Consider the following 13,595-nt stretch of genomic DNA (forward strand, 5'->3'; position numbering starts at 1 on the left):
TACTCTACCGGTTTGCTAGTTTACTATACCAGTGTAAACAGGCACTAGACTAGCTTTATTAGAGGTGAGTGTTTGAATGTTCCTTGTGCTTGCCAATCTCTTTTTACTTCTTAATTAAAACTTAAAATTTTGTTTACGTATGAAAGAAAATGATGTGGACGGAATCTGAAACTACGAAATTAGTGACAGTATACAAGGATTACGAGTGTATATGGAATATCAGCCGACCTAATTATAGAAATAGATCAATGAGATCAGCGACCTACGAAGAAATTGTAAAATATATATCAAAGGAAAATTTTGGTTAGATTAGGTAAATTAAAACAAAAAATTAAAAATTCGAGGTGTACTTATAATCAAGAAGTTAGCAAAATAAAAAAGTCAAAAAAATCAGGTTCTGGTTTAAATGATATCTATGTTCCAAATATTAAATGGTTTCCTTTAATGGATTCTTTCATAAAAAATGTAAAAGGATCTGGTAAAGGAATCTCCATTGCCTAACCTGCTTGTTCATTGTCACACACTTTAAACTGAACTATCTTTTCAAATTACTGGAGACGTGTATAGAGTTACTCTACCAAAGTGGGCAAAGTAGAGTGTTTTAGAAAAAAAGTATGCTAGTGAACTCTACTACTATTAATACCAATATAAACCAGTCTTAAACGATGGAAAAAATGTACCAGGAAGTTTTGCCAGAAAACAACTTCAAGTATTGATTTAAAGACGCGAAAATGTATTGTTTTCGAGGAAATAGTATACACAAGAGATTTTTCAGACTGTTTTTCTTTTATTTGAGATATACGGAGCGATCAACAATGATTGAAATATTTGGCTTTCCGGTTTTGTTTGTTTGACTCGCAATAAATTGAATTCGAATATTTAACGGCTGTAGTAACAGCCGTATTCTTTTTATCCTTGATCTGGAATTCTTTCTCACTATTGTGTAAAAGAAATAATAAAACAACAAAAAACACATCGGCCGGTGGCCATCTTCACAGGCCCTTGGTTCCACGGAGTTCAATTCTAGATTAGTGTGGGATTGTGTGTGTGCTCTAAATACTTTGGGTACGCGTAGCAATGTTACATTAGCCTGTGTACCAGGGCATGGGTAACAAGGGTCACAAGGGTAACGAAACGACCGATGAAATGGCCGAACAAGGCTCATTAATGCCATTCATTGGCCCAGAACCGTCCTGCGATGTTGCAAAAGCAGTCACGAGAATGGCCACGAAACGATAGATGTCCAACAAATATCTAATGGTGAAGAAATTTACCAAGGCAGAGACAGGCTGTTGGAGGCACAGTCGGTATTTTGTCTTAGTCAAAATTCACGACAGATCTGAGAAGCAAAGACAGAAAAACAGTCAAAGCCTGATAATGGTCTACTAGCAGGACATTGTAAGCTGAAGAGGCCTCTGAAGCTCATGCGATTGACGGACGAAGCCATGTGCAGCTTCTGTCAATCTGAAGAAGAAACGACAGAACACATTTTATATCGATGCGACAGCCTGGTAAATATGCTGTTCTCGGTAATAGTTGTAAATGGGATAGGACTGGAGAATGTAACCTAAGGATTAAAAGAGGACCACAACAGATTTGTAAATATCAGTGGATCAAGCCGATAGCCACCTCGAAGTATCTAATCTATTCTAACTGGTAAAAACTTAAAGAACTGGATAAGTTTTATTTCATAATTAATAGTTTATTTAATAAAATTTATTTGAATTGAAAATAAATTGTATTCCCATTTTTTTTAATACTAATCTATATAAAAATAGTCAAAAAAAATAAGTCAAAGTTTCTAGAAACACTTATATAGTCCTATGTTTATTAATCAATATTAAAATAGTATCACTTCTTATTTTCCGCAGAAAATAAAGATATATTTATCAAACAAGGTAGAAAATAAAGATTTGTTTCTTCTTTCTCAAACTACATACAACCTTTTTCCGTAGAAACTTTTGTTCTCCATTTTTATTTAGGTCACTTTCTCTAGTGCGAAAGTTGACTCGAAAGTTTTGAATTCTGCTCTCTAGAAAAACACATTACTAACGAGACTGGTACTCCAGAACATTTAATTAGCGGAGCAGCTTTTGAATGACATAACAGAAAAACCAAGTTTTCATCTCGAGTATGTCTCTTGTTTTACTCCACAATAGAAATTGTTTTATTTTTATCCTGGTAAATCGGGATAAAATATAAATCCTTACACTTATTCTGCTATTAGGTTTAATAAATATGTATCCCATCAAAAACTTAGAATGTAACAAAATGCCAAGTCTCGCAACGCAATTCATCCACTACAAAAAGTTGTAAGATCTCATGTAAAACCAACTCCGTTTATTTTATTTAATTTGTATTGAAGCACCTATTCAACAATTTTGTTAAAAATTGTTAGTATCAATATTAGACATTTTTATTTTTGTAATATGTTATTACAAAGACTTGGCAATTGCCCGGCATCATATTCTACTAATTCAAATACTTTATTTTTATATACTGGGTGGTCCGAACTGTATTCCGGAAACTCCGACAGCATATTCTGCATATAGAAATAAGTAAAAAAGTTCGTATAAAAATGTTCTAAAATGCTTAGTTTCGCAGATGGTGTAGAAGTTTCATTTATATTTCGATTTTTTCCAAATAATTTCTGAAGTAAGGTCAATAATTGGATGAAAATTTACCACTTATCGTATAATTTTGGGAAAAAAAATCAAGTAAGTAAATCGACCAAGAGAAATCGCTGGAAATTATTTTCAAGTTCGAAAAATGTCCGCTAGGGGGCGTTTCTCTGATAGCCAATCAGAAAACAATTTTTTTTAAATATTCCTATTGTAATCGTCGAGAAATTTGTAATTTTTTTGATATAGAGTGTTTTGCTCTAACTCATAAAATAAAGTGGTGGGGGAAGGTTAAACTTGCTTTTATTAAAATAGGGATAACTCTGGTTGGGGTTAACCGATTTAAGCAAACTAGGGCTCGTTTAAAAGAGCTTTTTTTCCATAATGATCTCCAGTGTAAATTTTGTTTCCATAATTTTTCCCGTGGTAGCTAGAGGGCGCTGTTTGACATCATAACAGATATTGCGCTTTTGCATTAAAAATTTAAATAGGAGGATATATTTCTCTTTGCACAGTTAAATAGAGCATAAAATTTCCAAAATATCAGCGCAAACCGTAACTTTCTATCTTCTCTCTAACCGGAGATATTAAGAGAACAAATCATGTTAGGCTGCCGCTTAGGATTATATGGTCTAAAAATTATAGTAGTAGGCTAGGAAACAAAAAGAGGCAAATTGGTTACGTCAAAATATCAAAACATATATTTTAATTTCATTTTAAGACCACTTAACTGTTATTTATCCATGTTCGTTCTTGATTCGACCCCATGAACTAAAACCCAGGCATATTGATTTCGATGACCTAGCTGGCCATGGAAATATGCCGCTCCAGCGTCTCTATCTACTAAAGTAAGTGGTATCCAAGAAGCCCCACACATTCATAGCAAAATAAGAGACACAACTGCACCAACTGCATCATCTACACCGACTGCATTCATGCTGATGAAATTGCAACAAATGCAAACAAAATGCAAACAAAAAAAATGCAAAACAAAATTGGCAATTCATCTCTTAGAAATTATGGGTAGTTCATTTCATTCAGATAATCATTCGCCATCCTAGAATTCCTGCCTAAACATGTCTTGGTGCTGAACTACTTGCATCCAGGGTAGATTTGGACCAGTATAGTGCATATTGTTAACATTCGCACCTTCGGGGCTATATGAAAAGTGACCCAAACGACATGAACTTTATAATATAATAATAAATAACACAAACAACAGGTAAAACACGAAAACAAGTGAAATCAAGGACGAACTTGGGTTAATAGCTAAATGACGTTACATGAAATAACCCCTAATTTTCGGCTATACGAAATTTGGCCGTTTTCTGTTAAAAGCAATATGGCGGCACAAAATTCCTAGAAATCTTAATAAAATTATTGATTGTCCGACTTTCGGACATTATAATCTGAGAACTACCTATGTACAATTAACCAAGAAATTTGTAAAAATTATGTGGATGGACGATAATGTTACATAAACACGTTTTAAAATTTATGACGTCATCTTTAATACACCAAAACACTTTTACTTTTACACTGGACGCGCGTTTCGCTAACCATGTTAGCATCATCACCAGATGATTATAAACTTCTTGAGTTTATAATTATTATTTTATTATAAACTTATTTATTATTATAAACTTCTTGAGTTTATAATCATCTGCTGATGATGCTAACATGGTTAGCGAAACGCGCGTCCAGTGTAAAAGTAAAAGTGTTTTGGTGTATTAAAGATGACGTCATAAATTTTAAAACGTGTTTAACAGAAAACGGCCAAATTTCGTATAGCCGAAAATTAGGGGTTATTTCATGTAACGTCATTTAGCTATTAACCCAAGTTCGTCCAAACCAAACTCAAGAAGTTTATAATCATCTGGTGATGATGCTAACATGGTTAGCGAAACGCGCGTCCAGTGTAAAAGTAAAAGTGTTTTGGTGTATTGTGGTGATTTAGTGTTTTTATTTTGCTGTGTAACACCAAAGGTTCCAACCCTCAACTGTAATAAACGTCATCTTTTTTAAGAAAACGCCCGAAATTCGGATGCACGAAAACTGAACTTAAATGTTTTGATATTTTGAGGTAACCAATTTATCTCTTTTTGTTTCCTAGCCTACTACTATAATTTTTAGACCATATAATCCTAAGCGGCAGCCTGACATAATTTGTTCTCTTAATGTCTCCGGTTAGAGACAAGATAGAAAGTTGCGGTTTGCGCTGACATTTTGAAAATCTTGTGCTCTATTTAACTGTGCAAAGAGAAATATATCCTCCTATTTAAATTTTTAATGCAAAAGCGCAATATCTGTTATGATGTCAAGCAGCGCCCTCTAGCTACCACAAAAAAAATTATGGAAACAAAATTTATACTGAAAATCATTAAGGAAGAAAAGCTCTTTTAAACGAGCCCTAGTTTGTTTAAATCGGTTAACCTAAACCAGAGTTATCCTTATTTTAATAAAAGCAAGTTTAACTTTTTTGGGGTTATTTTATGAGTTAGAGCTAAACAACTCTATATCAAAAAAATTACAAATTTCTCGATAATTACAATAGGAATATTTAAAATACCTGTTCACCTGCATATTTTTGAGAAAAACCCTGTTTTCTGATTGGCTCTCAGAGAAACGCCCCCTAGCGGACATTTTTCGAACTTGAGAATAATTTCCAGCGATTTCTCTTGGTCGATTTACTTATTAGAATTTTTTTCCCAAAGTTATACGATAAGTAGTTTCTGAGATACAGCCGGCGTTCATTCTTAGTTGGCCACCCGGTACAATCCTCTGGCTTTGGATATCAAGTCGCTTTCATTCTTTCCCGCATTTCGAAAAGCTCTGAAATCATACTTACTGGAAAGAGCCCCATATGCGGTAAACGACTTTTTTGTTGAATTTATTCTTGAACAATTTTGAATTTTAAAATTTTGATCATCTCACACACTGGTTAAAAATCTAGTATTTAATATTTTATAATAACACGCTCTTAAATGATTATAACCATTTACAATTCTCCAATTGTAAAATTTTTATTGATACGTTGTTTTTTGTGTTCTGCAATGTCCATGTATGTTCTATTTGTAATTTTAATGACGTTTAAATTGTATGATGCTTAGTTAGATTTTTTATTATTTCTATATTTTTGTGCTTTTGTTTGTTTTTAAATGCTTTGTCGATAAAGCTATTTTGGCTTTTTGTACAATAAAGCGTTATTTATTATTATTATTAATAAAAGAACTATCCTGAAATCAAAACTGTATTAGGTATTTACTTTAAATGGTACTTACTTTGCTATATACGGTAATCGTTAAATCATACCTTACCTCTATTATCCTAACCTCTTATCGTAGCTCAACGTGTTGTCTCTTTCAGATTCAGAACTAGAAGACCTCGAAACCCCGCCCCGCTACCGACCCGACAGTCTGGAATCTCTCTGTCGGGCCACCAGGTTCACGCAGGACGAAATCAAAAGAATATACAGAGGATTCAAGGCCGAGTGTCCAACGGGTGTCGTTCGAGAGGACACTTTCAAAATGATTTACGCTCAGTTCTTCCCACAGGGAGGTAAGTCATTTCGATCTTCTTATTTCTCTAGGGCGTTTCTAATATAACTTTATTTAATATCCCTTATTTATTTACATTACTAAGGCGGTAGCAGATTTAGTTATCAAGAATTTATTATAAATAAAAACCAAATTGCTAACCCTGCATACGGCAGCTTTTCATCAATTATATTTATTGCAAAAACTAATTAAATAACTAAACTAAAAAGATTGGGCGCTTGGCAAGACACAGAGAAAAAACGCAGTCGTAGTTGCTTAAAATTAATGACTATATTTAATCAGGATGAACCTTAATGATAGTAAATAACATTATGAATTTTTAATAAGTTATAGTAATAATATCTGTCAGTTAAAATTTTATCAGAAAATACTGCTGAATATAAAAATAGGGTAGCATTACTTTATTTAACTGTTCATTCTTATACCATGTTAAATTATAGTCGTCACGAGAAATAAATTCTAGAATTGATATCATGGCGGAGCTGTAAATAATCAAAGAACACACGGTATATATTTTTAAAGTAATACTATTACAAAAGGTAATGTTTTTAATGAAGTTTAAAAAATAAATCATATTTTAACATTGAAAATGTTTCTGTTATCCTATATAAGGGAGCCCAAATCGAATTAAAATGCTACATTTGCCACACCATGACGTCATATATACAAGGGTATAGGAAATCTCGGCGCAGCGGCGGCAGTCGGCCAGCGCGCGCAAGAACCATTACATCGCTAATTGTTTATTGATATATCTTTATTAGTTTAAAAGCAAAAAATATGGGGTTTGCTTTGATACCTTGTCAAGACATAAGCGAAACTTTTAAATTGTTTCTTTTTTTCATTTAGGCCTTCGTTTTTCGTTAAATGAAAGTTATATTAAAAAAAATCTATTTTTAAACAAAATTTTCGCATGATTGAAATGATTATCCATGTTAAAGTTTTTTTTGGTCATAAGCGCTAATGGAAATGTTTTTTCGTAAATAATTATAAAAAATTACTCCCTACGAAGACTTTATTGTGTACTGGATGAAAAAATAAGTATTTGTATTCTCTATACGGTGATATTAATATATCGATTTTTGATGATAGTGCCCTTTTACCCGGTCTAATTTTGTACTACTTTCGGAATAAGGGTCCCCATATCATGTACTGTACTTCCATCCCTGAAAAATTCAGCTTGTGACACCGAAGTGAGAGGTAACGTCAAAATACGCTTTAATCTACCTACATCATAGGTAGGTGTAGGTACGCTAGGTATATTCTACCTAGACAGTAGCTGAACTAGCTGACAGTAGTAATTAATTTGTTATCCGATAAGTAGTTGTCATTATATAAGTTTAATCATCTTATACCTCCTATAACGGTAGGTTTTGGATTTTTCCTGATTGGTTTGTTAAACAAAAATATACTGGGCATATAAATGTCTGTTACAGGTTAATTCGTTAAAGAAATATGTTACACACATATTATTTTAATAATAATAGTATAATAGTAATGGCTATATTATGTTATAACACATACATATGTATTGAATGTACTTATTTTAACCAATGCATTGTTTTGTTTTTTTAATCTCACAAATAAGAAATGTTTTATAGTTTTTATTATAAAAAACAGTGATTATACAATTTATTTACACCCCTTACACTGTTTTCTGTAAGGGGTGTAACCAGGAGTATATTTCGTAACCTCTTACGATATAAGAGGGCACAAAGTGTTTTATTACTTAATGCTTAAAATTTAATAATATATTTGTACATAAAATAAAATAGACTAGAAAGTCAATTAATTAATATTGACGTAATTACTAAATAAGTACAAGATTTTTTTTCTAATTATTTTAGTGTATTTTTAGTCACCTAATTATAAAGGAGAGATATCCAACCATTGCATTATTTTACTCACAAATAAATGTTTTATGGTTTTTATTATAAAACAACGATTAATTTATTATACACCCCTTAACCCAAACACTCCAAGGAGGATATTTCGTGACCCCTTATTTAAAGTGGACAAGCTTTATTAGTCAATGTTTTAATTACCCAGCGTCTTTAATAAAAATCTAATGTAATTTTTCATAGAAATGATCTGACATAAAAAGCAAATTTTATCAAAAAACTTTTTGATTATCTACAAGGAGTAAACCGCTGACAAATGTCTGTATACTAATGCCAAAGTAATGCCAAAAATACAAATTAAATACCAAAATTTCTCATATAATGCCCCACTAATGCCAAGCTGATTCCAATATAATACCACTAATACCACGAATAATATGTAACACATTTGTTTCACGAATTAACCTGTAACAATACTGGTAGGTACGTGCACAGATTTTTTCCTAGGTAACTTAAAAGTCGTTAAAAAGTCTAATTATATTTAAAGAAGATATAATTCCAACAAATTACATTATAAGGCCAATAATGCACAAGTAATACCATTAAAATTTTAGCGTTTTTAACTTGTGTAACATATTTCTTTAACGAATTAACCTGTAACAATAGTGGTAGGTACGCGCACAGATTTTTTCGCTAGGTAACTTATTAAGTCGTTAAACAGGCCTATAAAAGCTATAACAACATAGGTAACTAATATTTATAATTTAATTCGAGTTTTAATCTCAAATAATAAATGTTTTTACTGGTGTATTTCTGAAGTGTTCATTATTAAAAGTAGATATTCTTCAAGTTATGCGAAGTAATAAGTAATGTTTCCGGTGAGACCGCGTATATGTCACCGGATTCTGGTTAGTATAAAGACTTTTTCTATAGAAAGAGTTTTTTCTATATTTTCCTTTCAAAATAAGACTAATTTCTTCTTATTCTTTTAAATATTACAGTGTTTCTTTTTCCTAAAATGTTATACTTAATTTTCGCTTAAAATTAAAAAATCACAAATGGAGGAAAATATACGTTATTGAATAAAGTTTATACAAATCACTTTACCATAACAAAAAAGTAAAAACATGTCATGGCGGAAGATATTCAGGTGGCATTTCACACATTTATCTATTAAAATCGAGATTAAAATAATAAACTTGCGTAACATGTTATACACGAGATAGAAAATTTCAGAATCGATTAATACGCAATACGCTACGCAGTCAACTTATTCCTATGCGCGGATGAGCGTCTTCAAGACTCTTCCTTCGGCCAGGGTCACGACGCCGTCGAAGAGGAATCGGCCTACGTTTGGCTAAACAGGCTGGACACGGAGTACGATATTGGCGAGTCTGACTATTTATAAAAATTTGCAAAGTAAAATATGTTGGAAAAATAATTAATCCATACATATATAAAAGCTCAAAGGGTTTTTTTGTTGCATCCATCCCGCCGAAACCGCTTTACCAATCTTGATGATTCTTTTTTTAAATGAAAAGTATATATGTGTAGATTTGTTATGAAGTATTTTTATAGTGCTTAATGGCTATTTCTTTGTATAAAACGACTAAATACTAAAACATACCTGAAAAACACCTACACACAATACCTCCAGAAATAAATTATTTGTCATTGTCAGTGGTGTGTCAGTTAGATTATATATAACGTTTTTAGATATTTTAGAGTGAGTTCATGCCGCCAGCTTTACATACATAAATATTAGCACAAAGGTTCGTTTAAACGACATTAGTGAATTAGCTACACAAAGCGATTTTAGGAAATTCATCCTCTTAGAGAGTAAAATTATCTCGGAACAGTTTATTGTATGAAAATTCCTTACTATTTGGTCTAGAAGAATGAAATCCTACAAAAAGAATTAGAAGAAATTTCTGAAATTCATCAACCAAATGGGTAAAGTTAGTAAAAATTTATATAAAACTTGGTGACCTCTGGATTATACACATAAAAATTGGCACAAAGGTAAAGCGAATTTATGAAATTTATACCCTTAGGGAGTAGAATAGAGAATGAAAGTTTGCTCTACGAAAATGCAATACTATAACATTATAAACCAGACAGTATAAAATGTTATACAAGGGTTTATTTAGTGACATCATAACGAAATATATCTTCCTCAATTATCCTTCAAAGAATAAAAAATAACCTATAAAGAGAGTATTAGTGCTCTTAATAAATAAAAAAAATGAAAAATAAAAAACATCTATGCTCACTAGCTCTCTATAAAGAAGTAAAAAATCATGTAAATCAATGCATGAAGATTCGAGGTGTAACGCGAACGTAATCGCGAGAAAAAGCTAGTAATTTATTAAATTATTTTATTTAACTCATTAATTTTCATTGAAAAGGAATTTTGTAATTCGCCACTATATTAGTTAAAAACTAAGAAACTCATATCAAATTTAAGTTTTGCGATTTTGACTTATACTTTTACAAAATCTGAACACATTTTAAAAGAAAAAAGTTTTTGATAATATTTGTGTAGATTGACTACAAGTTGTATAACATAAATTTCTACGACCGGTCTACCTAGTGGTCTGCAGCATCGCCTTGTGGTGCAAACGTGGGCCTGTTAATCTGTGACGTAACGCACAACAGCCAAGAAAAACAGAAGCGTGGCTAAGAATTTAGTAATTTAAAAAAAAGTCTTTTAAATACAGTAGTAGGTATTAAAAAGTTTTGTGTTTAAATGGGGTTTGCCTTTAACAGTTAAAAAATTATATCGTAAAGTGTAACTTTCCGTAAGAATCCTTTTTTTTGCTTGCTTGTTTTACGGATAGGTGCGATCGCATAATTATTATTGATAATGTTTTACTTAATTTTAACATTACTACTTTTTCAGTGAATCTTTAAATCTGTTGTTTTTTAGTTTTAGTTTAAGTTCGTTATTTAAACATATGTATGTAATACACTCATCACTAATCATATTTTTACGTTTTTATTCATCATTTTCAATGCCCCCCCGGTTGCATCTTTGTAAAGGACTGTGAATTTTTAAAAGTCTGACTATTATAAAAGATAGTGATAAACAATAGCAGCAAAATCTTATTTAAGACTGAATATACAGGGTGGTCCGAATTGTATTCCGGAAACGTCGGCAGCATATTCTGCAGATAAAAATAAGTAAAAAAGTTCGTATAAATGTATGTCCTAAAATGCTTAGTTTCGGAGATACAGGGTGTAGAAGTTTCATTTTTATTTCGATTTTTTCCAAATTATCTCTAAAGAAATGTCAATATTTGGATGAAAATTGGTGGATGGGTGTTTTTTGACATGAGAAATTTGATTTTGATGTCAATATGACTCCCATTTGTAGGTGGCGCCACCTACATGTGTTTAAACTGTTTTGAAGAGTAATCACTTTTCGTCGGTACCTGTACAAAACTACTGAATAAAAAAATATACAATTGCGATTTTTTTACATAAAAAAGGTCTCTTGGTAAAAATCGCTACGAGTAATGGTTCTCGAGATATTTGGAATCGAATTTATCAATACCTGTCATCATTGACATAAATTAAACATGTTGACTAAATAGTAATTAGACTGAAATCATAAATTTGAGATATTTTTGTGTCAAAAGTTCAAAAGAAATTGTTTAATCGTCATTTTTTGGCAGAAAAACTTATGATTAATTTAAAAAACTAAAAAATTATTATTTTAGTCAAATAACTATACTCAACGTGTGCTTATTTTTTGTCAATAATGACATGTATTCGTAGCGATTTTTACCAAGAGACATTTTTTACATAAAAAGTCATGAAAATGTATATTTTTTTAGTCAGTGGTTTTATACAGGTACGGTCGAAAACTTATTACTCTTCAAAACAGTTATAACACATGTAGGTGGCGCCCCCTACAAATAGGACTAATTCTGACATCAAAATCAAATTTCTCGTGTCACAGTACTTCCAGATACCAATTTTCATCCAAATATTGACGTTACTTCAGAAATTATTTGGAAAAAATCGAAATAAAAATGAAACTTCTACACCCTGTATCTCCGAAACTAAGCATTTTAGGACATACATTTATACGAACTTTTTGTTTATTTTTATCTGCAGAATATGCTGTCGAAGTTTCCGGAATACAATTCGGACCACCCTGTATAACGATAAAATATGTTATCGATAAAATAACCATAACACTAGAACACTACAGCTTTAACATTATTAAGCTTGACCGGCACAGCGTTGCCCACTTTTATATATTATTTTTTAATCAAAATATTTTAGGAAACAAAAATAAATTAATTATAAATATATAGTCTGTCCAACGAGAAGATCCTTGACAGTGATAGATGTGTCTGTCATTTTTTTTTCAAAGCAGTTTATTTTATTTTACAAAGAAATAAGTTGGTACAACTGGAACGCATAGCATGATATTAATATATTTAAAACAGTATGTGTTAATAAAAAACGGTATGTGTTAATACAAAACAAACAATAACAAGACACCACATACCAAAAAAATATAAAAAAGAACTATTTCTTACTTTCAAGCTTTATGAAACTTCCCGCATTTACGATTATAATATTTATCAATATAACTTATAGACAAATACAAATTTGTAATATTCTACAGGAATAAATAAAACAACATAAATAAAACAAACTATTTTATTAATAATAACACTTACCAAATTTTACACCTTAAAGGTTGATTAATTAACCTAAATCTTAATTTTTTTAAACCACTACCTTTTGATATAATTTTTCTGCAGTACTAAAATCCATTATTTAACTATCGTGTCATGTCGATATTTTACAGCTACTCCAGTTTTTAGTATGTGTTTAGTACGATCCTTCTACCATACTCGAGATGCACTCATCTACGACGAGATGGTATACGAACTTTATTGATGGTAACTTTATTGGTGTATAAAGGTTGTCGCCCACTAGACCGCAGCGCGACGCGGCGCGGCGCCATGTGGAAATTTCTTTTGTCTGCTTGCCATATATTTAAATGGACCAACGCACATTAGGGCGCGCAGCACAGAAGCGCGCCGCGGGATTTCCGTCAAGAAGTCGGAAGACTTCTCTAGCAACTTTTTTCCGTCTCCCGCGTTTTGGCGCGTTGCAGTGTGCGTACTCACAAGGGAAATAATTTTGCATTCGAGTCTTTTCAGTTGGCTTTTTGACTAGGAACTAGTGATACGTATCAATGGTAGAATTGTATTTTTAAAGGTAAATTAGGCAAATCGATTTTCATAAAGGAATATGATATTTTTTTAAGTCTTCCCTCACTAGAGACAGATGGACGAAATGCCGTTCTATCAAAGATTTAATATAATTGAGGGGTGTAGAGGCAAAACCGGCAATCTCCACTTTTTAAAAAAAGTGACAATCTCCAATTTTTAAATTCTAATTACCTAAATATATAAAAAAGATCAGGGTTTTTTTCACCACATAACTAATATACACATCAGAGTAAATAAGAATTAGCAAAAGTATTAGTAATTTGTCTCTTCTGAAAAAATATGATGAGTAGAGATACTCGGTGTTTTGCTTCTAAAACCCTC

At 31.7% G+C, this 13,595-nt stretch overlaps 1 protein-coding gene across 1 annotated transcript in view; it reads left to right on the forward strand.

Annotated features, from left to right (window-relative positions):
• LOC115876884 (Kv channel-interacting protein 1-like) overlaps window positions 1-13,595 on the forward strand; it is a 209,975-nt gene that overhangs the window by 75,985 nt on the left and 120,395 nt on the right. The window contains exon 3 of the mRNA XM_030892912.1: window positions 5,988-6,179. Within this exon, the coding sequence (XP_030748772.1) occupies window positions 5,988-6,179 (192 nt within the window). The remainder of the gene's footprint in view (window positions 1-5,987; window positions 6,180-13,595) is intronic.

Source organism: Sitophilus oryzae, unplaced genomic scaffold (genome assembly GCF_002938485.1).
Source record: "Sitophilus oryzae breed Bouriz unplaced genomic scaffold, Soryzae_2.0 scaffold_1059_pilon_pilon, whole genome shotgun sequence".
Classification (NCBI taxonomy): domain Eukaryota; kingdom Metazoa; phylum Arthropoda; class Insecta; order Coleoptera; family Curculionidae; genus Sitophilus; species Sitophilus oryzae.